Raw genomic sequence first — 27,897 nt, 5'->3', positions numbered from 1 at the left:
TCCCACATACCTAGTTCATTGTATAATGTAATTATTATGATATTTTAACTAGTCATCAGTTTATAAAATTGTTTATACTGTACTGTTCGTTGCGCGTTTTCGTAACAGAACTGTACCCTTCGTTGCTAAAAAAAATCGAGAAGAACATATGCTGTCTCCTTTGAAATACCCATCTTTTATTTTTTTGTAACGACTTAACTATTTGACATTTCAAACATTTCATATTGAAAATTTGTTCACCTGAATTTGTGCATGTTTAATTTTGGACCATTTGATCCCACTTATCGGGAGTACCTGATTGCAATCCAGTTCTGAGAGATTTCGCAAAAATAACTCTAAAAATCTAGTACTTTGATCTTGAGGTAAAGGTCATGAAAATTTCATTGAAATAAGGTCATTGTTTTAGGAGGAGTTGTGAATACGAAATGTCTACTACTTTTGAAGAAATGGCGAAGGCAATATTTTGCAATGAGACTGTGAATCCATTAATAAATTAAGAGGTGCAGAATGCGTTAACAAAGATTATGTGAAAATTCATTATAATCCTGTCCTTAGTTTTATGTTGCTTTGCAGATACAAAGTAGTGACGGACAGACGAACGTATGAACGGACATAAGGACACGTCGATCACTATACATGCTCTCTTATACGGAGTAAAACATTTAAGAGTAGAGGAGCAATTAGTATATCCAACACGGTTGCCATGAGATGAAATAAAATGAATAAATACACTGCAAATTCCGGTCAAAATGGGGACACAAAATTGTGCCAAATTTCCCGCGTTTCATCCCGGTCAAATCTTACTAGACGAATCTACCGATTGTATTATTTATTTATTTATTTTCGTCCTGATATTTGTCACTGGATGTTAAGCTAACAGCGATAAATCGATCATTGAAAAATAAATTTATCACCAGGATAGGTTATTAATGTTTATAATTAGCAGAATTTAAATGGAAAATCGAGAACATTATAATGATTTAAGTCTTAGAAAACTCTTAATTCAACTGTTTTCCACATCATACAATTCGCATCTGCTTTACATGTAAATGTAATCTACTTGTCTTCTGGCATTAGGGCCAGTTTCAATCGTCTAAACTCTCGTCTAAAATCAGTGTCTGTTGATAAGTTTACATAATTTAAATGTGCAATTTTATCTGGTAGATCACAATCTCCTAATAGAACTGGAATAATACAGTTGTCGTCTTTAGAATTTAGAGATCGAATGACTGCTTGATCTGCTTCATACTGACACCAGTTACTTGACACAAAACTTTCAGATATTACGAGAATGACCTTATTACTTTCACCAATGGCCGCTATAATATTGTCTAGAACTGAAATGCCAGGTGTGAAATCCCTATCAGCAATACAGCCTGAAATTCATAAAATAAGGTTATTTTTTTTTACCACAACACAATAAAAGCATATTGCTTTTGACAACGCCCTAATCCATTCTTTCCGTTCCTTTCGTTTGAAAATAACACAAGATCCTTTTTGTTTAGCTCTCAAAGGGCTAGGATTATAGAAATTCAACATAAAAGTCATTTGAAAACGAACATTTATACTCATTCTAGACTAATAGTTTATAAAGTACACTAACTATGTACTATGTTAAAATTGGAGTTGTAAAGATAAACTAGTATATATATTTATCACACATTTTGTACTAGTATGTTCGTTTTTGCATGGCCAATAATAGCCGGAAGTCAAGGTTAGTTATTTGTCCTCGGGGCCAATATTGATATTAGCCCTCGAAAATCCATACCGTGCCTCCGAATTTGACATCCGGTAACCTGTCAATCAAAAACTATTTGTAAACAAGAAAGCATTCAAAGCAGACGATTAGGAGAAGTTTCTTGTTGAAAATATTAAACATAATTTGATATATGCTTTCTTTTTTTCTCCAGCTTTAAAATATGTGATAAATAGATAATTACATGCCATTTTTCAAATTGGCCCTGCTGTAGCAGAAAAAACCAGTGGAAATAGTTCCAGGTTTCCCATTTACATTATCGCTATTTGGAGATCTGTTCCGCTTGACCCGAGAATCTGCACCGGTTGTATTTTTGACGTCATATAACAATCACTTTTCCATTGTGGCGTCAGATATTTTCTATTGTGACGTTAAAATTTTACGGGAACCTTTGCGATGTCCAGTATTGGCGGACAAATAGCGATAAGGTGTATTCTTCCTCACGCAATCATTGGAAATTTTACAAGTAATATCTATAACTTTGAGAAATAATGTTTATTGTTAATCATTTGCTAAACTTTTCACAAAACTTTGTTTACTCACTGTGATACGAATTTTGTTAACTCACTTTGATACATTTTTTTGATTTTTTTCTTCAAATTTTTTTCAATTTTTTGTTGAAAATAAAACATAATTTGATCTATGCTTTCTTTTTTTCTCCAGCTTGAAACTATGTGATAAATAGATTATTGCATGTCATTTTCCATATTGGCCCTGGTATCAGCCCTCGACCCATATCAAGCCCTCTGGCTTGATATGGGAGTCTAGGGCTGATACCAGGGCCAATATGAAAAATGCCATGTAATAATCTATAAATATATATAATTATATATAGTAAGTTTATTTAAGTTTCTTATCATCTACATCCGATTTCAGCTGGATAGATGCACGCTTGATAAAGCTAGTTTGTCTAGCGAAATATTGCGTTTATTTTTATCGTTTTGTAAATATTTTAAATATTCTAATATTTACATACTAAATAGTGTGTTAAAATTACATTGTTAGGCAATGTTTGTGTAATTGTATTAATCTCTGTACTGATTAATCCACACTCCCATAGATTTGTATGTCATGTGTTGCTATTAATAGGCACTTATATATATATATATATATATAAATATATATAAAGTAGAATGAATCAATAATTTAGAACAGTCCTGCCAAGTGTTCCGATTTATCCCATGAGAGATGTTTACCTGAGTCTTGAAATCCTCCATTGAATAAACTACCATGTACTTATTCAATACAGTAAAAAACGCTACCGATATGTATAAGAGAAGCTTTAACTCCTCTTGTGGCCAAATGGGATTATTCGGATTTTGAGTTGACAGGTTTGTAAATATGTGACGGAGGAATAAAATGTTTGAACTGGTGAAGCAGTTTAATTGTCTATATGTCTACTATTAAATGATGTAAATTAAGGTTATAATATATTTAAAATTGAGCATACACCAAGATTTGCTATTAATTGCTCTTTCTGGTATAATCAATATGTGTTTACTTCAACCATAGAAGGATATATATTTAAATAGTATACCAAAAGAAATACCTCTAAAAGCAACGTCGCTCTCATCAAACTTGCTCTCCAAATGTCGAAGAAAAATGTTGTCAACCCAACTACCATCTATATGACTATGTGATACGAAGAAATCATATTTGAATGACTTTGACAAGGCTTTCAATCCTGTCTTAAGTGGCTTTATAGAGGGATTCTTAAATATTTCAGACAATACATACTCCATTTCTTTTTCAGGAACAATTTCCTGAAGCGTAGACTTAAGTTGTCTAAATTCTCGACCAATATTTCTATGAGTCTGCGAAAAAGTAATAAAATTATCCAAACATATTTCTAATATATTTTTCTCGTCTATCCTCATCGGCTTAAGTTGCATAACTTCTCTAAAAAACCGAAGGATTTCTTTTCGCCTAATTTGGTATAATCCTTTTAGATTTCTTGTTATATCCTCATATTTGTTTTTACCGTATATTAAAATGTATAAAAATTCTCTAAAGATGGGATTCTCAGATTTTCCCCACATTTTTCTTTGCTCAAACATAGTCAGCATATAGATGCACAACATATAAAAAGCGTATGACGAAGAGCCTTTGGAGGGAAACCAGGCTTTTCTCTGCCATTCAATAGCTTGCTCATACTCGCCAAGATCAAAGAGACAGGAAGCTGTTCTGTGTGTCCAGTGATATTCTGGAGGATCTCCCAAGTATGTAGAATAAAACAGATAGTCTAACGATTGGTGTAAATAATTGTTATCGCGTACAAACTCGGGACCGCAATCGTTTGTTTTGGGAAATTTTGCTAGTTTTTGACACACTTCTGCCAAAACAGTCATATCTTTTCTTGTGGTTTTTGATTTGAAACACGTATGTCCATCTAATTTTGCTTTCTTTAAGTAATCTTCAGCAACTTCATAATTATTTCTTTCCAAGTTAGCAATATCTTTTCTCACCACCATTCTTGAAGAATAGGCAAACCAGTTTCTCTGTCCATCTTTGGCGATAGAAGCAGAAAGAATTTTCTCAGATTTATAAAGTTGTTGAAGTTTAATTTCCATGCTGTCCGTTTGGAGTACACAGTTCCATAGGGCTCTGCCATATCTATTTAGTACTGTGACATCATCAGGCATAAGTTCATATGCTTTTTTGGAGGCTTGTAGAGGATCGTTCAATAGCTTCTTGAGTTCAGGAATTTCCAGCAATTCAGGAATAGTTGAGTTTGAATTAATGAGACTCTTTCGTTTCATTAATATATGTCCTATGTATGCATAAGATCTTGCTACAAACGTTTTCATGTCTTCCCTGGAAGGTTCTTGTGTTATATACCAAAATTTCTCAATGGCCTTTAATGTCACTGCTCTCATTTCATCTTCCATACCATCTTTTAATTTAGAAATATATTCTAAAGAGTCATAATATTGATTTAATGCTTTTGCAAAGTAAAAAACCCAAACTATGTGGGGTAAGGGTTTGGTGGATAACTTCTCCGCCATTTCAAATTTTTGAAGACTAGAACCCTTCCGGAGTATATGACCATCTATTTTCTCATCTTCATTTGCATTTTGTACATTGCGCAAAACTTGCATTTGATGGTGAAGACTGCGTTCTAAACATTCTCTTCTGTTACCTTCGCTTCTTTCGTATTCAGTATTCAGCATCTTATGCAAGTCCGTAATTCTCTGTTCAACTGTATTTTCATTTATCAACGTTCGCTCAATCAAAATTGCATACCCTTGCTCAAGCAAACATATCCTCTTATTTTGTAGAGAATTCCGAGTTTTTCCATTTAGTTTGTGTTCAATAGTTTTACGACAATTTTCGGCGTCTGTAAATCTGTGCAATTCTCTGTAGATGTGCTCTAAATCTGCTAAAGCGTTAAGATGATCGGGGAAATTTTCTAATATTTGTTCTAACTCAAGTCTAGCCTCCCGTCTTTCTCTTGGTATTTTCATTTTGTATAATGCAACCATATTTTTGTGAACATTGATTAGAGCGGGATGTTCTTTTTCAATCAATTTGTAGATATTATGCTTTGCATCTTCAATCATATGCATATCTAAGGCATGCATAATATTTAAGTTCAGTCCCATTAATCCCGGTGTAAACTGCTCTTCGTTCATTTTTGTTGAGATAAACTTTATAAAATTAAAAGGAACAGGACAGACTGCACTCTTTCTTCTGTTTCTTTATTCTCCTAAATAGTTATATTAAACTGTTAACAAATCTATAAAATTTAAATGTGATATATAATATTACAGGCATAAAAATATATGCATAAATACATTCGACAAGTTGATTGCTGTCTGCTTAACGTCCAGTGACAACTCAGGGATGCAGATTCAACAAAACAGGTGGACCGTGGTGAGAATAACAAATGGTTTGCCACGGGCACTCAATGGTATGTTGGCAAAGACCGACAATTCCCCCTAGCAACAAGTAACCTACGTTTATACATGTTAAACAGTTTTAATAAGAATTCATAACTGCAATCTCTAAACTACTTTGCATCTGATTTAATGTTCCGTTGTTTTCCTCTTATAGTTGGCGTGTTTCCCTCGGTTTTAGTTTGTTACCCGGATTTGTTTTTGCTTAATCAAATTATGATTGAACAGCGGTATACTACAGTTGCCTTTATAAATGAAAACATTCCTCCTGAATGCGACTTTGTATTTATACACCAACCAGCCATTTCTAAGCCATGGAGATAAAAGTAGACGTAACTAACATTTCACACCCAAGTCACCCTTGCAGTTAGCATACACTACTGTTTTCAACTCATAGGGCAGCATACATATATAGAACATGTGAGATCGTGGGGACTGCAATTTTACTGCATATCATATCTGTTTTTCGTTTATTGTTCTGTACATAAATGAGGTCTTCAGTGTTCCCGTTTTATTTTAGGGACTTTTATAGCTTAATATGTAGAATGGGTTTTGCTCAATGTTGAAAGCCGTACGGTGACCTATAGTCGCTAACCTTCTACGCCATTTGGTCTCTGGTGAAGAGTTGTCAGATTGGATGTCATACCATATATCTTATTTTTATATTTGTGTCTGTTGTTGTTTATTGTCCTCTAGATGTCTTGTGGTTATTTTTTGCGTATTTGGTTAATAATTGTAATAAGGGAGTTATCAGAAAAGAAAATATAAAAAAGCACATAATTAGACATTATATAATAGAATTACATATGACTGATTTTAAACACAAATGAATATCTTTTTTTCTTACCGTGAAATCGCCTCCTTTTGTTTATTCAAAACGATTAGAAACAAAATTACTACACAAACAGAAAACCATTTGATGTAAACATCCTAAACAATGACAATTTCTCGCTGCACGGACTCCTTTTTGGAAAAAAAAATGAAATGATGTATCAGACCTACCTTTGTGCTTAAATTTCGTTCGACGTGAAAAAAATTGATTTAAATGTTTATATTCGAAAGTAAATGTTTTCACAACTGTGAATGACAGGAGATCGATGCAGGCTGTAACTTCAATGAGACAGTAACCAAACAATAACACAACAAAAGCAGATAAAAAACTACCAATTTATAGATCTACATTGCCCTTTTATGCGCTACTGTCAATATATCTGAGGACTATATTAAGACAAACACGCATGATCTTTAAATGCTGTAAAGTATGAACCAGGTATAAAAATATAAATGATTTAACAGATTTATGAAAATTAATTGTGAGTATTTTCAATTTGTATTTATTGAAAGTTGAATGGTCGCAAAGAACTTATGTATCCTTAGGTGTATAAGAAAACATTATGCATATTCACAAATATTTCTGAAAATTAAAATGAAAGTAATTCAGCAGAATATGTGTATTGGTTCTTGGTGATTGTTAGAACACATTTCTTTAAAGGGGTTCCACCTATAGTCATTATGTGTGAGTTTTCGTTACAAATATCAAAAGTAACGAAAGTAGTTGCCATGATTTTTGTGTATGTATTAAGCTTTTTTCCGAATATAAAAATTACTTGCCGTACGAAAACCAGCCGTCCGGCACCCTGTTTACCTAGAAAAGAATCAACCAAAAAGTCTTTGTGTCCATATTCTCTATTAGTTTATAGGGTTAAATGATAATATCGCATAAGAATACACCATTTTCGCATAATTTACTTACCAAAGTCCATACTCTGATTCAACGATTAAAAGTGAAATCTGACAAAAATTTCAAACAGATAAGAAAGATCCGAACGATATAAGTATGAATGTATATACATGTTGAAGGTCGCACACCAGATTTCAGAAAATCAAATTCTATAAATATCCTATCTTATCGATTCATTGTGATATATTTTTTAACATATTACGTAATCGATTATTTGAATTACAAATGTATCAAATAGTTTGTGTACTGTGAATGAGTAATATATATATATATATACATGTCTATATCAATATATAATCAAAGTATTGACGTACTGTTAACTCAGAGCACCATAAGATCTGATGGCTGGCGAATATCAACATAATTTTTTCATCTAACTGTAGCATACTGAGAGTAACTTACAATCGTTTTAAATTCTTACGTCCAATATCAACTATTTTAACCATTTTTCGGACGATAACATATTTTTCAGTTAATCAATTTCGTATGTCTGTGGGTACAGTGGTTCAAAAGGGAAATAATGAAAAAGATAAAGATGCTAGGCACTCTCCAAACGTATGATAACGAATTCAATGATAGTGTCCATAACGATCGGACGTGACTGTGTACTAGTATATGTTGTGTACAAGTTATCATTTTGTACAAATTATAATTTGTACAAAAAAATTGTACAAATTATAATTTGTATTTTGACTTTGTACAAATTATAATTTGTACAAAAAGTGCCTGTACACATTATAATTTGTACAAAATAAGGCTTAATTTCACTTGCACAATATTTTACATAGAATAAGTTTCAAATCAAATGATAAAAAATTATTTCAATTTTAATTACGAATCAATATGAAACACACTGATAACTCTATTTACAATACTATACAATAATATACAAAGCTCTTATTTGTTGGAGCGAACCATGACACCTTGAATTACACAATACATTCTGCTTTTTGCATTTACACTTCGAATTGTTACAACCGCCTTTACATTTGCAAGAGAGATAACCCTGTCCACCAGTTTTTGAATTTTTTTTCACAGCTTCCCTTAGGGAAAGTTGTAAATCTGGAATTTGTGTAACGGACAAAGAAGAGTCATTAATTGATTCTAGTTGGTTTCTGCTTAAGACTCCTGATAAATTACCAGCTATTGTCCCTACACGATAGCCAAAATTTCCTACTTCCACAACAACACCTTGTATATTGCTCGGATCGGTCGGTGCTCGGTCATACTGTGGTATTGGGACAATAACATTGTCTCCAACAGATAACTCACTCAGTTTCTGTTTTGTATTTCTAAGGACATCTGTTTGGATTTGTTGGCCAGACAATGCGCGTTTTCTTGCACGAATGATTGGGGTTTCGACTTCCTCTGATACAACTTCAATAGTTGTACTAGTTGATCCAGTTTCACTATCAGTCACAGAATCGTTAAGTTCTCTTTCAGATTCTACCGATTCAGCATCTGTGTTTTCAACCGTGCCATCAATCTCAATTTCATTGTTCTCCTCTGAAACCTTTTTGAACACTTTCTCTAAATCTTCCTCGGTTTCAAGATTTGGCAAAAGTTCCTTGGGCAAAGAAGATGAAGATAAACCTATCTTTGGGTCAGAACCAAACAGAGCATGATAAGGCGATTGATCAATTACTCTGTGATATGATCTATTTTTCTGAAATTGCACGAAGCGCAAACCTTCAGACCACTGTTGTGTGTCATTGTCATTCACCAATGCTATGAGCATTTCTTTAATGTCTGCATTTGCTCTTTCTACAGACCCTTGACTTTGGGGATGTCTTGGTCGCCCATGAACTATTACTAATTCTGACCATAACGATTTCAGTTCAGTGATTATATGTGCAATGAACTCTCTCCCATTATCGCTTTTGAGGATATGGGGTGCACCAAAGAGAAGAAAAATGTCAAGTAATTGATAGGCAACTTCAGCAGCTCTCTTAGATTTCAGAGCTCTAAACACGCTAAATTTGGTAAGATGATCTTGATAATGCATTATCCATTTAAATTCATGGTCGGGGACAGATTGAAGGTCTACAAGGTCAACCTGCCCTCTACAGTTGAAGTCAGCAGAAATTATAGGTTTAACAACAAGTTTTGATATGTCAGTACGTTTTCATTTCAAGATACATTGTTCACAGTTGGTTGTAAATATGCGTATTGTTTCCCGGTTAATGTTAGCAAAATGTTTTTTGAGTTCTTTGTTAGTTTTATGGAGACCTCCATGACCGACCCCAACATGTGCTGTTTTTATAATATCATACATATCCTCAATGGATAAGTACATGTTATCTGGGTGTGGATATATAGATATAGAAAAATATCAGCCCGCGAGCCAGAATATGAAGCTAAATGTCGAGTGAGCGTAGCGAACGAGCCATTTAGCTTCATATTCTGTCGAGCGGGCTGATATTTTTCAATATCTATACAATCCACATTTAGATAACATTTTTATCATCTTTCAAAGCAATGTTTTTGTTTTTCTTTTTTAATAATTTAGCGGGAATTGTTATTACCAGAGTGTCTCTTTTGTTACTAGGCAACACACGTCATCGACATATTAAACCGCGGAACACCTTGCTGCCAAAATACGCAGGGTAAAATATTCCCATTAACTACATGAAGAAAAATGTGTTTTTTACATGATAACGCATATATTGATGTATAATATTTGAAGATGATACAAAAAAAAGAAACAATGCTTAACGATAGATTGAAAGATCGAAGTATTTCATATCACCAGAAGAAGAAAATTTCTACTCGCTGACTGCTGAACAACTTCTAAGCCTACGCGGCACTAAAAAAATCCAGAAATATCGCATCAAAATGTTGTTTGTATCAAGTCTGAGAGTACATAAATATTTGGTAGTTAGGAGAAGTTAATTTGAGAAAGACAAGTATTGGTAAATTGTCCTTTTTGTAATAATACCTCGACATCTCGCACCTTGTACCCGTCATTTGTACGTGAGAGGACATGGAAGGTAGGTGTTATTTTTGTACAGACTTCCCCACCAAATTGCATTGGGACGGTATTTGGTTCAAGTTATTGGGTACCATTTCCTATAAGTGCTTTGCCTTATGTTATAATTGGGGAAAATATATTTTCCGCGGGTACTTTCTTCCCTGATAAGATTTAAAGGAACAATAACAGAACCAGATCACCTGAATTTTTGAAATGTTTTTCAATATTGCTTCGCTGCATACTGTTGGTCCATGTACATTGATATAAATGTATCATTCTTTTGGTAACTTTGAGTTAAATGATAAGATACATCATGTTTATGATTCTTGGAGAAATGTATATGCTTTCAGTGTATTCAACTAGGTAGCTCAGGGGTCAGAGCATCTCTTTATGAGAAGGTCTTAGGTTCAAATCCTAACTTAGTTACACTGAAACAGTAAATACTATGAATGGAATTTTAACATGTTTAACATGTATTAATCATTTAATATTTTGCCTACTTGAGTCTATCTCATGTGAATGATCAATGTACATATAGCCAAGGATTTGTCCTTGATATAGCCAATATAATTATGATTTACACCAGTTTTCACATTGTAACTTGCAACTGATATTTTATATCAATATATGTAGAAACTGGACCATATAATCTGTCGTTCAAAAGCTTTTTTTTTGGTTGGTGCTTTTGTGTAAAGCTTGTTACACAGTATGTATTTTGATCGTTGTTAAAGGCCATATACATGACGGACATGTAAATTTGCTTTCATCTCAAGTTGATAAATCTTTTTTATTGGTGTTTTTATATTGCATCTTATTTTTTTGTTATTTGCAGACTGGTTTCAGATTACATGAAATAAATTGAAGCTAGTAATAATAGGTTGATATGCAAGATGATTTTTTTTTTGTTAATTTGCTCTCTTTGCAAACACATTAAATCATAATTGCTTAAAGCAAAAATATAATATTTTTACACATTTTCAGTATAAGACTATTTTTATTTTCTTAACACTTGTAGTATGATACTGATACAGTGAGTCTTATTATTTGTAGAGCATCTGGAGAAATTCATATTATTTTAGCAATTGATTTGATACATAAAATACATTTGTTGGTCAGATATTTATTGCGTTTAGTTTTAAAAAGTTGTTAAAGCATACTGAGTAATGAAAATATTGGATAATAGTCCCACAACTAATAAATGAATTGAATGATTATTATATTTTAGAAATCACTATCACTGTCACTGACAATTACGCATAGACGCTTTCTTTTTTTCTTTTTTTTGTCATCTGAGGGTTGTTGATCTGATGACGATGATGTCCCATTGTTAAAGGTAAAATTGAAATTTCCACCATGGAATGTTGCATTGGTGAAAAGATCACTCATTGCGGGATGTAATTTCAAAAAATTAAAATTTCCTTTGTAAATTGACTGTTTACTGTTGTTAGTAACAGTTGATTGAGTCTGTGTTGATGTTATTGTCTCTAATACTGGTGAGGTATTTTCTTTATTATCTGATTTAGTAACTGGAGGATGCTGTAATTCTCTTGTTGAAGATAGCATTAGAGATGTTTTTTGTTGTTGTTCCAAGCTTGTTTTGGAGTACGACAGCAAACTGTTAACATTTTTGTGTCCTGTTCTTTGTACAATTTCTGTGTCTTGCACTCCATTGTCTTTTTGTTTTTGGATTGAACCCTTCCTTGCACTATGGCCAGTGAGTCTTTTATCGTTATTGGGTAGTGCTTCCGTGGCCATATCTTTTATTATTTTAGAAATTGATTTAGTTCCAAGTCTTAGGTTTTTGTACCAAAGAATTTTTGATTCATAGTTATTATCCTGAAACGTTGAAGCCTGAATATAAAAAGGGGAATCCTCTTTTTTCATGGTTTCTGGTCTTTTTTGTCGAAAAAGTTTATATTGAAACACAGGACATCTGGTGCGGTCAATTTTGTTTTCTACTGCGATTGGTCCTGATTTTCTTAGATTTGTTATATTTTCGCCCTGTCTTGTTTTTGTCTGCCTTTGACGACAATACTGGAGGTATTCGTCTCCAGTTGTGTCAACTTTTAGTGATATATCACCCCAACATAAATTATAATGTTCAGTTACTCCTCTTAAACCAAAATGGTAATTGTTATTAATATATACTGCGTTTATGAGAGAGCGAGGACCAAGACCAAGTGATTTTAAGTTTTGAAATTTTGCCCTCAGAGTCTGACGACTTTTGTGGAACTCATCATCAGTTATAATATTACATTCATACTCATTATCCTTTAAATGTCGGCTAATGCTCTGCTGTATTAACTTAAGAGATGATGGTTCATATTCAAAAGTACCATTTGTTTGTTTTTCCTTCGTGGCGCTAAGAAAGAAAAAACTAAGATATCTGTCCAACTGTTGTGGTGGTATTTGTTCAATGTTTCTTTTTTCATCATGTTTTGATTTTAAGAACAATTGGAAAATTTTCAAATCAGACTTTGTTTTCTTGGAAGTATTTTTATTAAGTTGCTCTTGAAGGAAGGAGTCTATATCAGCATCTGTTACATCTCTGAAACGGTCACTCTCCGATGCTTTTGCTAAGGATGTTGTGCCAAAAGATGCAGTTTCATCACTGTCAGTTTTAGTGTTCTTGTCTTCTTTTGCATTTTTCCTTTTGTTTTTCATTTGTGGCACTTTGTTTTTGAATTTTGTGAACATTTACAGGGAGATATTTATATCTAGTGCTTGAATTTGGTTTTGAAAAGTCCCAGTAACTGCATGAAGGGCTGTCCATTTCACTTAATAATGTATTTGTGTCTGAGTTGTCTCCCGATTCCCATGATTCACTCTCACTCTCTGTATCAGTGGCCATTTTGTGTGTTTGTTTTGTTTTGTTTTGTTTCAGCAGACGAAATAAGTGCTTTAGACTTGTCTGGAAAAGGGTGTTTGATCTCTGATAGAACTTTTCATAATTTAATGTAAAATGTGTTAGCTTTGCTGTTATTAAACACAAGTGCATTTAAACAATTTAGATTTAATTTGTTATTGGTTTTACTGTGAATAATTGGTTTATACTGTAAATATAGTTTTAATCGTTAAATTTTCCACCCCCGCTTTGTTGACTTTGTTTCGGTAGACTGATCTCAATGTAGGTCATACCAGGAGTTCATGTAAGGTCACAGAGTTCAATTTAAAAAGAAGTAGTCCCGGCAGACGTTATTTAGAATCCGGTGGGAAACGTTTTTACTATTGCTTATTCAAGCATAAAAGGTAAATTTGGCAATATAAAAATTGCACAATGCAAAAATTGGTATGCAAGGGTAATTTATTTGGTCAAATCATCTTTGTAAGTGACATGATATCATTACAATGATGGAATAAATGTTGGGAGAATTTGTTGATGTTTCCACCTCAAGTTGATAATGTCTCCTCAGAGCACGCGCTATCGTGATACGAGTTTTACGGATACGTTGAGGAAACAGATATAGCCGTAGGGAAGGATGATAAGTAGTAAAGTATGGTGTCATCTGAAAGTAAGAATTAAACCATTTTGAGTTTGATATTTTGTTATAAAGATAATTATGTTATGAGCCCTAACAGCGATATGCTTGTTCAAATATTATAAATATGAGAAGATCTGTGAAATAGTTAAGCTCATATGGTCGTCTGTTTTGTGACCTAAAATTCTTTAAATAGTACTTGTACACCCTTATTTACTGTGATCATATAGAGTTACGATTTTAGGTTGATGTGCCATAGTGACTGCAATCTTCTGTATGCAATAATGCATTATATGATTAATTTGATACATCGTCATGAACATGCATGACATATTTGCCACTGGAAGTTAAGCAACCAACAATCAATCAATCAATCAAAATTCCAGGATTTGGGATAGATTTTTGTTTACATTCGATTTCAGACCCTCTTCTATATTTGTCATATAAAACAAAACAAAACTTACTATTTCCTCCTTTTTTGATGAGCTTTTCAATATGTGCAACTTCAATAACATCATATTTCTTTAGCAAATGTCTGTCTTGGTCACTTTTCTTCAATGCCTCTTTTGCATTTTTAACTTTAGAAATTAACTCATTCAATTTGTCCCTAGTATATAGATGGTTGTGCTTAGATGTGTTATTCTCAGCAAATTGCTGAACTTCTTGATAGAATTTATCCTGTTGATCAACAATACTAGCCATTTTTTTAACACCTTAACTTTTACTTTTGTTAATGACCATGTGAAAGACCAGTTAACAGGAGTTCAATTTATAACCTCAAGGCAAATGAATCAATATGAATTTAAAAATAGTATTGAAAAGTTTTTATAGTGGGTATCAACTTGTACACAACAACTAATTCTGGAGGAAACAAAACAGGTTTTATCCAGAAAATTTCAATGACAGTTAAATATGGATAGTATTGGGTAGCAATACACAGTTAGAAATTTTTTTTTAAATTTACTCTCATAAATTTTACCATCCCCTTTTCCTTGCTTTCTTAGAAATTAAGTTTACTGTTTGTGTCGTACATGTATATATGTTTGTAATCAGTATCTTCCATAGATTTGATATCCAGTAGTTAAAATGGTAAAATATAATTTCTATTTGGTGTATCCATGGCAACAATCTGCATTTATTTTCTATAGAATAATGCAAAAAGGAGGGTAAAGATGTCACATATTTCCAAAAAATTTGGCCAGAAGTAGAATTTCAATCACTTGGAGTGATATCTTTTCTGAAACTGTTTACATATATCTATCAGGAAATCAAATAAAAATCATATGTCTTTCGTCTCATTTTTTTGGTAAAATTGCGTTAAAAACTTCGTGTAGAAGAAAAATGTTTGTAAACATTACATTATTTCTGGACCTACGGCCGGTCTAGCTATAAAAATACGGACATGCAGTCAAAACAGAAAATAGTCCATAAAACATGTAAAAAATACTCTTGATGTTCTTATAAACCACCTTTGAAGGCTAAATTAGTACTCAGCTGTCTAAAAATGAATTTTATTGCACAAAAACTTTCATATTTGAAAAATCCCCAGGGGCCAAAATGCGAAACCACACTCCTAACTGTGTATTGCTACCTTGAACAAGTGCAAGGTTGATCGAAAGCGGTTGCACAAATGTGATATACTGCGAAATAATCGGAATAATCGAATAAAAAGGAATAATAGTCTGAGGAAAAGTTCATATTCAACTCAGAGAAATAACTGTATTGTATACCGTCACTATATTAAGTAGATTGTGATGTTTTTATTCATTGCGCATTTAGATAAGACCTACTATTTTTAATACTAAGCCTAAGAAAATAACCATTTGGAAGAAATTAAAGTGTTTAAAACAATCAATTTTTTTTCTAAAGCAAAATACTGGTATTTTATTGAATTTCCATTATAATAAGTTCAAATAATGAGTTATTTTGAAAAATTCAATGAAAGAGTTAAATAGGGGTTTGTGTCATGGAAGGATACCCCATATCCTTTGTTTTTCTATTGTAGTATTGAATAAGTGCAAGGTTGGTTGATTGATTGCGGTTGCACAAATGGGATATACTGCGACGAGATAAAATCTGTATCGAATAATCGCATAAAAATGAATAATAGTTTTACTTGGACTGTTTGAAAATATAACATATTTCTGTGCTGGTTTTCGATGAAAAATTTGGTTTAGGGGTACAGGGAGTTTTATATCACGAAGTATGGTCAATTCTTCTCGCGACTTATTAAGTAGATTGTGATGTTTTTTATAAAAAAATTCAGTCATTGATATATCATTTCCATTGATTTAGGACGTAATCGTTAAAAGTTTCATCATTTGTGCAACCCTAAATTAAATTGTCAATGGAAAAAAGTTCAAAACAGTTGCCATATTTAGACATTTTTATATAATTATCAAAATTAATGTTCAATTTACTACAGATATATATATTCTATAAGCAAACTGACGCAAATTAATATCTGATTTGAAAAAAAAATAAAAACGTAAAGAAAATAATATTTTATTTTTTAAAACGTTAGTGTACAATTGCCAATGAGACAACTAACATGGTTTCAAGCTACTATAGGTCACCGTACGTACTTCAACAATGAGCAAAACCCATACCGTATAGTCAGCTATAAAATGCCCCGACATGACAAAACGTGTTTAAAAAAACAATTTAAACAACAAATGCAACTCAGAGAAATGACTCAATTCTACACAGTCACTATATTAATTAAAAGTGATGTTTTCAATCATTGCACAATTAGATTAGACAAACGAATTTAAACAAAGCACAAGCAAATAAAAGAAAGAGAAATTTAAGGGTTTAAAATAAGTTTTATAAACAAACATTGGTTATTTCATTGAATTTTCATTATAATAAGTTCAAATCATGAGTTATCGGGCATAAACTTGTTTGTTTAGGAGTTTCATATGTCCGCAGACAACAAAACCTTCTTTAACCTCATCATTTCCTGTACGAAATCCCTTTTTATTGTCATATCTATGAAGTTTAGATGGTTGATTTTCTCAGGTATGGAACAATCTTCTAAAACAATTGGTATTACACAATTAATGTCTTTTGAATCTAGATTTAATGATTTAAATACGGCTCGATCTGCCTCGTACTGACACCAACTACTGGACACGAAGTGATCCGTTAGAATAAGGATGACTTTGTTACTTCTTTTGATAGCACCAATGATATTATCCAGTATAGAAATACCTGGTATAAAATCTCTGTCGGCAATGCAACCTGTAATGAAATGAAAAAATTACATCATGTAAATAATATGACTATAGATATTAGTAGAGTTTCTTAATGTCGGTTTTCAATCATGCTGAGACTTTGAGCGCATATGTTAAGACACATACTGTACATTTTAACTATTTTGAGTTTCGAAATTTATTTCTAATATCCATGAAGATCTTAATTTATTACCAAAACTTGTTTTTATTAATTCAATTCAAAATTCTAACTTGTCTTGTGTTAACTTTCCTATCCATAGATTAATAACTAAATTTTAATTCGTTGATGCTTAGTTTCTCCACTTACTAGTAAATAAAAAGTTTTATCAAAGGAATTACATACATTCACTTTGAAAACGAACAGGACTTAAATAGTGGTTTCGTCGTTTTATACAAACTATAATAGGTAAAATCTTAAAACATGTAGTTTTAATGTGACTAGAAATATTCATCCGATAACGCCTTGAAAGCCATGTACGAAGTCCTGAAAATAGGAAGTATGTAGCAGCTTTCTGTAAAATGTCAGCTTGATCTTTTTGATCCCATTCTGTTATATGGGTGCGAAGAAATTATGTTTTTTTTAGTATTTATGAGATATAAGAAAAGATTAATATAAAATTCTGTAAATTAATTTTAAATCTGAAAACCTCAACACCAAATTATATGGTGTACAGGGAACTCCCCATCCGATCAACCTGGATATAAAACTTCGAGCAGTATTATTTTGGGCAAATTTGATATCCGGTAAGGACGCAAAGTATTCTTTTTATTATATTAAGTTTTTTGCCATATGCACGCTCATCATAACATGCAGTCTAAATGGATTATGGTTGTACAAAAATATTTTTAAATGGTTTCGCATATATATGGGAAACACAAAATTTCATTTATAAAAACTTGATTTAAACCTGTTATAAAGCAAAAATTATCAGACCAGTTTCTTCAGAATTGAAATTCGCTCATCCAAAATTCGTCAAAAGGTATTAGCTACAATTCTAAAAGAAAAATCAGGAACTCAAGGATTATATAAATATACTGAACTTCAGAGATGCTATTGATCTCTGTCGATTTCGAAAGTTTAACAACAAATTGTCGATGATTGAAATAGGGAGGTAGCAAAACGTAATAAAAGAGAAACTTTTTGCCGCCAATGTAACAATCGACAAATTGGAGACGAATATCACTATGTTTATATTTGTATGCATTTTTTTCGAAAAAGAACGTAAAATCCTCATCTTTTATAACACGTCATAATACAGTTTAATTATCCCAACTTATGGTCAGTCCCGAAGAAGCTTTGTTCATTTATAAAAAAAAAACATTAAGGCTTTTTTTGTCCTCCTGGCAAGTGACTTTTGTAACCACTCTCCCTTGTTTTGTATATATTGTAAATAGCTGTTGCTGTTGTTATCTCTGTACCAATGCTATTCATTGGCTTTACGAGAATAAAGATATGAAAGTCAAGATTTTTCATTTCTTCATTTCTGAATTGTTATAAGTTGTACATGTATGAATTTGAATTGTAACTAATGAAAAATAATAAAGAAAAGCTCATGTTTAGCATTCATGATGAAGTTAAATCCCGAAAAGCAAATTTACACGCACCAAATTTATAATGTGCTAGAAAGAGAGAAGCAGAAGATACCAAAGGAACAGTCCAACACATAAATCAATGACAAACTGACAACGTCATGGTAAAAAACGAAAAACAACCAAAACGGCAAACAACAGCATACAAAACACAACATAGAAAAATAAAGACTGAATTACACGAACCCAGCCAAAAAACGATCTCAGGTGCCCCGAAAGCCGGTTAGTAGATTTTGCTCTACATGTGGCACCCGTTGTGTTATGCATGTAAGTACAAAATCGATGCTAAGTCTTATTCTGTGATGTCACAAACAAGGAAAATGACGACGGGATTATGGTTGGAACATATCCGTCGTCATCTTTAAAACAGAAAGATAAAGAAGACGGGATTATTGTTGGAACATATCCGTCGTCATCTGTGAAACATATAGTCCATAAAGGTTAACCCATTCGTGAAGACGTCCTTAAAATTTTCGATGGGAATGACTTCAACTTCACTTCTTTGAACCCATTGGTTTAACAGCTTGCTTGTAGGCAGCAACCCTCTATCAAAGAAATCATGATAGGAAATGCAAGTTCTAGTATATCGTATCAACTATGAGATATAAACTCATGCATATACAGGCGTTGCTGTCATTATCTAGTTGACTGTTATGTTAGTCCTTGAGAGTATCATTAGCTCAGTATTTATGAAATAATTTTCTAATAATGAAAATAGCACTGTATAAATTAAATCGTCCGAAGCACTTTTCTTGATATACCTCCATCAGGGACGCTCAAAGCACAAACAATGAAGGCCAAAGATGATAAATTTTTCGTTGAAAAACTTAGAAATTATTAAGAAATCGAAAGTTTGATGATTATCAAAGTGACATCTATCATATTAAGAACATTTTATACAATATTTTGACCCTACTTTCTTACCGTTACCATATTAAGTCATTTCCAATTTTACGATGACCAATACCGTTACGTTACCATAACATCAATCTACTATATAAGACCCCATTTACACTAGCTTTATTTTAAATCGATCTAAATAAAACCAGTTAGCGTTATCTTTAATCCTAAATTAACGATCTCTATCGGTCTAATCGGAACCACTGCGTTCACATTACAAGTAAACATGCAATCGATCTGACCTCATTACTCGTGAAATTGTAAACACTGTGTATAAATAGAAATGTTTAATCAAATTAATGTGTTGATACACACTCTTTAAAAATTTATTGGTTCACTTTAATTACAAGTTCAAATTTTGATACTTCTGTTCGTAAAGTTTTCGATCATTTTCAGCCCTTTTATGTTGGTCATCCATTTTGTAATAAATTGCAATTGTAATTTTGTCGCCATACATGCGCACACATTATTTTTGATTCAATCGTATTAGTTTAGATCGATCTCTGTGTTTACATTTAAAGTTAGATCGGTTCACTAAGATCGATCCAAACTAAACTACGTCTTTTGTAGTTTTAGTTTAGACCGATTCAAGATCGATTCAAAGCGTTCATATTGGTCTAAAATCGATCTAAAATGAACCGATCTTGTTAAATCGAGCTAAATGTCCATGTGTGAAGGGGTCTTAGTTTCCGTTTTTTGACTAAGAAATTAGGCTTAAATTTAAAATTCATAAGTCAGTCATGTCATTTAGATGATTAAGTTTTAAGGTAAAACATGCTTTAACAAGTTAACCTAAAATTAAAAATTACTAATATTTTACATAAGAAAAAGTTTTATTTATATATCTATTGTTTTTGTTATTAAAGAAATAATTAAAAATATATGTTTTATTTTATTATTAATTGTAATTTGTCAGTCGATTTCGGCCTGCTTATGCACAACTCCGGCAATGCCATATACCACCAAATGCATTGTCAACAGTTAACATGTAGTTTCTCTCGACATGTAAAGTTCCAGTGATAGCTCTCGCAGAAGTCGTTCTCCTGTTGAGTCTGAGCGGATAAAACAATTATCAGGCCATACTACATAACTGATATATCATACGTCTCCTCTCTGTTCTAATACAAGTCTAAAACTCCGTGACTGTATTTGTAATAACAAATGTTCTTAAGGTGGTACATAACACTACAGGGAGATAACTCTGATAAAATTAGTGTTTGTCAAACTGCTATATATACAATGAAATTTTTCTAATGAAGTGTGTGGTTCAATTTTTTTTGAAATTTTTATTTTTTTGTCAAAGGGTCAAAGTAGATATTTTGTCAAAATTTTATGAAAATTAAACAAGCCGAATCAATTTAAGTCAAGGTGTTTGGTACCAACTTCAATATATCCTTTTTATTAATTTACATATAATTTTTAATTAATTTATATTCACCAGAATATTTGTTTTACCTCAATAATAAACGGATAAGTTCGTTACATGAAATAACTCAGTTCGTTTTGGCTTGTATATTAATGAGGAAGAAAAAAATCAAAAGTGTCTTTTTCTTTGAAATAAAATACTTCAATTATTGAAATTGCGTGATGTGTCCAGATGAGGTTCAGGGGTTTTAAGTTTATTGTAAATTACCTTTAAACGCTACATCTTGCTCATCAAACTGGCTCTCTAGATGTCTGAGTAGAATGTTTGTCACCCAGTCTTCATCTTTATGACTGTGTGATACGAAAAAGTCAAACTCAAATTTTCTGGAGCATGCTTTTCTACCCTCAGCTAGAGGTTTCAAAGATGTCTGATGAAACGTTTCTGAGAGTACATACTCATTTACTTGTCGTGGTATCACATCTTTCAAAATGGTTTCTAATTTTGAATACTCTTCTAAATCTTCTGTATATGCAATACTTGTCCAAATTTGTATGCATTCACTCAGAATCTCTTTTTCTGTCGTTCGAAGTGTAGTCTTCGTTTCCGCAATAATTGCTTTTATCAATATCAAAAGTCCTTTTTTGTTTTTCTTATACAGCTTTTTGATGCTCCAATCGATATCCTGGTATTTTCTTTTACCATATATAAGAGCGTACAAAAATTCTTTTACGAGTTGATCAAAGGGTATCTGCAAATCATCTTCGAACATTGTCACCATATAAATACATAGTAAGTAAAACGACATCTGGGTTGAAGGTGATGAAAGCAGCCAAGCTTTATACTCCCATTCAATGGCATGAGCGTATTCACCGAGATCGAAGAGACATGATGCCTTTCTGGTAGCAAAGTGAAAATCAGGTCGATCTCCTAAATAAGACGCGTATAACAGATAGTCTAAAGCTTGATGTAAGAGACCTTCAGTGTGTACACATTTTCGCCCATACTTATAAGTGCACGGAAACTTTGCAAGTTTCTGACAAATTTCTGCCAAGACATTCATATCTTTTTGTGTATTTTGTGATTTGAAAATTGTTTCTCCATCTTGTTTCGCATCCAACAGATATTTTTCTGCTAAAACGGAATCTCTTTTAGTGTTACTTTTACCTAGGATGTCGGATATGTCTTTCCTAACATGCATTCAAGTTGAGAGGGCAAACCTATTTCCAGTGTCTTCCGTATCAATTGAACGTGTAAGAATATCATTTGCCATGTCAAGTAATCTCAACTTTTCTCTATTGTCATCAATATCCATTGATTCATTCCATAAAGTCCTTCCATATCTAGTTAAAACAGTTACATCATTGTTTTTAAGCCTATAAGCCATTTCTGCAGCCTTAACCGGATTATCTGTATAACGTTTAAAGCTTTTATTTGTATTTAAGTTAAACGCGTTTCCGGAAGACCGAACCATATCACCACGTTTGATCAGTATGTGTCCGATGTAGGAATAAGACCTTGCAACAAATGTTCTGACTATGGGACTTTGAGTTTGAGATATCATCCAAAAGTTTTCAATTGCTTTTAATGTAACTTTTTTCATTTCTTTTGTAAAGTCATCTTCAAATTTTGCAGCCTGTCCCGATTCATGTATATTTCTGTTTAATTTATTTATTGCATCTTTCCCATGATCTTTACGTATAGTTTCCAAAGAATCGTAATACTGGTTTAATGCTTTAGCATAGTAGTAATTCCATATAATGTCAGGAAAAGATGCATCTAATGCCTCAGCTAATTTGAATTTTTGAAGACTAGATCCTTTTCGTACTAGATCTCCGTCCTCGGTCTCGTCTTCATTCGCAATTCGGACATTACGTAAGACTTGGATTTGGTGATGAAGTCCTCTTTCAAAACAATCTTTTCTCCTTCCCTGACTTCTTTCAAGTTCAGTGCTAAGAATTTTGTGTAAATCAGTTATCCTTAATTCCACTGTACTTTGGTTGATCAGTGTTCGCTCTATCATAATTGCATATCCTTGTTCAAGCAAACATATTTGCTTGCAACGTATGTCATTCTTGGAGGTACCTGAAAGAATTTCTTGATATTTATGTTTGCAGGCCTCTGCATCCTTACTTCGATCTAGCTCTGTATAAATACACTCCAAATCGGCTAGTACGTTTAGATTGTCTGGGGACTTCTTTCTTATATCTTCAAGATCAAATCTGGCTTCTCGTCGTTCTCTTGGTATTTTAGTCTTGAGTATAGCAATAATATTTTTCTGAACGTTTTCGACAATAGGATGTTCTTTAATTAAAAGTTTTTCAATATTTTGCTTTGCGTCTTGAATCACGTGCATGTCAAGAGCGTTCATTATGTTCAGATTTAAGCGTATTAAACCCGGATTTAACTCCAACTTTGTATTAAAATCCTGAAATTCCTTCGAAACAGATTCCATTTTTTCTTGTTCTGTTAACAAACCTAAATATTGTTATAAAATCCATGTTCATTGAATTGACGAGAGTAAAACTAGCACACAAGCTAAGATATATTTTTTTAAACTATAAGAAGATGAATCTTCTTAGATTCTTTAAAATGATAATAAAGACGGATTACGAGAAACATGTTGTGATCAGATTTTATTATTTTCTGTGCAAAAAAGTGGAATTGTTAACTTTCTATTTATATTTCGGTTCGTATTTTGCCATTTATTATGAACGTATACTTTGATGTCTTTGTGTCTGTTCGTTAATGTGGGCAAATTTGGCATTGACGAAATTCTGCCAACTTCTGTCATGTTGATGACACATTTTGTTATTACACTTATTATTAATTCTGGTAAGGAATAACTGTAATATTTTTCTGTCTATGAAGAAATAAAAATTGTGGTTCACACTAAATAATCCGCGTAGCGCGTTATTTCAAAGTGTGAACCAAATTTTTGAGGTCATTTCGAAATGACTAAAAATATTACAGTCATTCCTTATAACTCAATTCCAAATTCCATTTTTTAAGGAGTAAATTATGAAAAAATATTGATGACGTCATGGTCACATGACAACAATTTGTTTATGAGCTGATAGACAAAAACCTTCAGCCAATCGGAAGACGTATTACACCCAAAACTATATTAAATTTCACTAATTATAAGTTTATTTAAAGGATCGATAAGTTAACATAGATCGCAATTAATTAATTTAAGATAAGGATGTGATATCCCTTTTGTAATAATATTAGAAAAAGGTATAACCAACGTTACTTCCAAACCTAAATTGTTTGCACCTGTCCTAAGTCAGGAATCTGATGTTCAGTAGTTGTCGTTTGTTGATGTGGTTCATGAGTGTTTCTCGTTTCTCGTTTTTTATATAGATTAGACCGTTGGTTTTTTCGTTTGAATGGTTTTACACTAGTAATTTTTGGGGCCCTTTATAGCTTGCTGTGCGGTGTGAGCTAATGCTCCGTGTTGAAGACCGTACTTTGACCTATAATGGTTTACTTTTATAAATTGTGACTTGGATGGAGTGTTGTCTCATTTGCACTCATATCACATCTTCTTATATCTATCCTAATATATGTATCTATGCAGTTGTATCGGTTCTCGTATTTATTATCAGCATAGTAAATTTGTGTCTATCCAAGCAAATGTTTGTCACCTATGTAAAATCCCAAGTGATACTGTACGCGGCTTTACAAAGATCAATTAAGAATTTTTTTAAAATGTCATCAATAACATTCTTTTTTTATTTAACATTGTAACTTGTATAGTTACGTCCCCTTAAATGTATTGATTTATGACTACGGGTGGATCCCCCCCTTATTTTTTTTAAGAACTTAGAATTTCAAAAATGAAGTACACACATTTTGAAATATGATCAAGGTCTAGTGATTTTACCACAATAACATCGTAATATGATGTTGTGTCATGATATTATTATGACACACCATACAACCGACCTGTATCGTCTTCTTCTTCTTCAAAACCCGATCGATACGATATGCGTGTAATCCAAGCTGTTTATTCTGATTAATGTATGCCAATTGGTGTTTCCGTAACCGCATGATTTACTCATCTAACACAGAAAAATACACTTACTGAAATAGTCAACAACACAGACTATCTTTACACAAACTGTGATAGCTTTACTTTTTCTCACCGGTTTTACAGAAAAATGGCGATTGTTAAGGTTCATTTGAATGTTCATAAAATTAAAACTCAAAGTGCATGAACTTTATCTTACTGCTTAATTTTTTTTTAATTTTCAGTAGTATTATTGGGACTGGCAGAGTTACGACTTTGCCTTTTTAAAAGGGGTTCAGAAAGGGGTTTTACTGCACATTTTGAATCAATAATATCGGTTTAAATAAAAGGAGGAGATATTAATAGATCAGATATGTTGAACACAAAACATCAGCCTCATTTATAAAAAATCTAAGGAATACATTTTACAGAGTTTAATTTGTTGAAATTTATAATATGGTAATTTAAATATATATATATATATGTATGCGTGTATTTATATCCTCGAAAAAAAATGAATCTTTTCAACAATATCATAATAACCAAATAAACTTACGATAATATTGCTTCAAGTTGTAACAAGTTGATTCAAATCCAACCAGAAATGACACCATAATATTCCATATTCAGCATAATATACAGAATATACAGAATATCACACAGAATATTAAAAGCTAACGTCACAGTACCCAAATTGCACCGAGTACCCAAAATTGCACCTATTCAAAAAATCAGCTGCGGAAATCTTACAAGTTTTCTTTGTTGCTAAACAATTTGTATTTTCATGATTTAACATTATACACGTCTTTCAACATAGGTAAATATATTTAAATATACACAAAACATTCATAGTACATATCAATAGATGAAGCATTCACTGGAAAAAGTAAAATCTACGTACACGTCGCCATGCGACGTTCACAAAAAGTCATCTTTTAAAAATGAGCAAATCAAATATGTTTCAAGCATCCGTTTCTTAAAAAATAAATAAAGTAAGCATTGACTTATGACAAATTGTTTAAATATTTGAAGAAATAAAACAAAACATCTGTTATTCGATTTTTAAGAATGTGAATTTAAGCATGGATGCAATTTAGGTACTCATCATTACAGAATCATGGATCGTTTGGAGGTCGGTCAAACCCATATTTCTATGATTCAATATGGATTTAAAATTGAATTAGTGTAACTATATAGAAGATAAGGATACGTCTACAAAATAAACACGGAATGGAAACTTTTGTCTGGATCATTAAAAAACGTAGGTGAAAAAACTGTCAAAATAGGAGCAATTTGGGTACCCTCACGCTATACAAATGCACGAAAAAACAAAACATGTTATATAAAATTAACCCCAATCAAGCCCAGTGGCGGATCTGTGACTTAAAAAAAGGGGCTCTAAATGGGCTCACCGAAAAGTAAGACCCAACAGTTATATATCATTATTAACCCCTCCTCCTTAACCCACCTTTAGAGCTTTTTAGAATAAATAAGTGATATCTTAGACTATTATATATAAAAGACAAAAGTAGCAGGTAATACTGACTGTACTTCTTTGTCTAGTCTATTTTTTTCTGGCTACATAAGTTTTAAGGTAAAACATAGCTCCTTAAAGTTATATGGGTGCTTATAAAATATAAATGCAATTCACATACCTTACAGTTTATACAGAACTATGAACATGTGTCTACAGAACAGAATTGATAATGATACAATACTATACTATCAATACATATAGAAAATATGCAGACAATATTCCAATAAATAAAACAAAAGAGATGACGCAAAATATAACGTCAAGTGTTTTAGACAAGTCTTTTCCTGACAAAGAATTGAAATTTGAATTTTTATTTCCCTCCAAATTGTTCTTCTCTACCTGATGTCGCTTTAATCGCAATGTTAAACGCCTTAAACATGTATTCGCATGGCTTATATCTTCCATATAGTAGTAGTATGAACTCACTATAGTCAAAATAACAATTACACCACTAATCATCATTATTAACACAAGAACTAGAAGAATGATGCACAAAGGGTCCGATTTTGCTGGGATTGAAGCCGATACTATGGTAAGAAATATAGCGTAAGCCAGTAGAATTGTCATTCCTAAAGAAATTCGTTCTCCTGATTCCACAGGGAGACAGAATATAAGTGGATTCATTAGACAAAACAATAGTGTGGGTAATATTACGGTTACAACGTAGTAAACTGGTTTACGTTTAATGTAAAGTCCAACAAAAAACGATGACGAATAGTTTCCCCTCAATACAGACTGTTGTGTATCAATAAGAGTCCAATCAGAATTGGCATAATAGTAAGTCAGATCTGGAACATTAGAATTAATAATATATTCCACTTCTCCAGGTGGAATACCCCACATAATGAAAGAAAACAAGCAGAACTGTGTATCGAAAGGAAAGTTGGATACATCAGGCGCACACTGTGCCTCAAACACTCCACCTGGGCTCCAGTAAACCGCTCCCGTGGCTGCTACAATCGCATAGAAGTTTGCTTCTTGTCCAATGGGTTTGACATCGTTCAGACTATTAGAAAGGTAGAGATACGGGAGCCAGACATTATGTGGCGGTAACGTTAACAAATAAACATTATTATATAAACTTGGATTCCATGCTAATCTAGGATCCGTCCAGTTTAATGATAAACTCATTGTCGTTATAATTTTTTCTTCAAGTTCTACAAACGACACTACTGATATTAGTGCAGCATTGATGTTAAGTTTGAGAGGTGTGGGTACATCCCATGTTGGAAGTAATTCCTTGGTATAATTTTGAAATAAATCCTTGTAGATATTATTTGAGCCTAAAACTACAGCTCTTTCCATGAAGATGCAAAGTAATAATAACGAGAACAGTTGCATTGCTAAACTATTGCTGCAAATCCTTATCATAACGAGTATGAAAATTTAAGAACGAATTGACCGGTATAAATC

At 32.5% G+C, this 27,897-nt stretch overlaps 2 protein-coding genes across 6 annotated transcripts in view; both read right to left on the bottom strand.

The window, feature by feature from the left end:
- LOC127730106 (uncharacterized) overlaps positions 1-7,518 on the bottom strand; it is an 80,276-nt gene extending 72,758 nt beyond the window's left edge. For 2 of the 4 annotated variants that reach the window (XM_052238223.1, XM_052238226.1), the window contains exons 1-2: positions 7,406-7,518; positions 3,306-5,462 (exon numbers count right to left, since the gene is read on the bottom strand). In XM_052238223.1, the coding sequence (XP_052094183.1) occupies positions 3,306-5,388 (2,083 nt within the window). In that variant the 5' untranslated portion in view covers positions 5,389-5,462; positions 7,406-7,518. Of the gene's footprint in view, positions 1-156; positions 1,377-3,305; positions 5,463-7,401 lie in introns of those variants that run through there. The other 2 variants (XM_052238225.1, XM_052238224.1) reach the window with 2 other exon arrangements.
- An 8,814-nt stretch (positions 7,519-16,332) lies between these two features.
- On the bottom strand, positions 16,333-27,897 carry LOC127730112 (uncharacterized). Of its 2 annotated transcripts, XM_052238242.1 has the most exons (4): positions 25,504-27,833; positions 24,884-25,021; positions 21,203-23,410; positions 16,333-17,086 (listed from the first exon to the last, which is right to left on the bottom strand). In XM_052238242.1, exons 3-4 carry the CDS (start codon positions 22,131-22,133, stop codon positions 16,761-16,763), a joined length of 1,257 nt encoding a protein of 418 aa, XP_052094202.1. In that variant the 5' UTR covers positions 22,134-23,410; positions 24,884-25,021; positions 25,504-27,833; the 3' UTR covers positions 16,333-16,760. The 2 variants fall into 2 exon arrangements, with proteins under 2 accessions (XP_052094202.1, XP_052094200.1); XM_052238240.1 differs by lacking the exons at positions 16,333-17,086; positions 24,884-25,021 and having other exon boundaries at positions 21,567-23,410; positions 25,504-27,897.

Source organism: Mytilus californianus, unplaced genomic scaffold (assembly GCF_021869535.1).
Source record: "Mytilus californianus isolate M0D057914Y unplaced genomic scaffold, xbMytCali1.0.p SCAF_2, whole genome shotgun sequence".
NCBI lineage: Eukaryota > Metazoa > Mollusca > Bivalvia > Mytilida > Mytilidae > Mytilus > Mytilus californianus.
The sequence above is the reverse complement of the archived record's forward strand: the minus strand, read 5'-3'. Positions and strand labels throughout refer to the sequence as shown.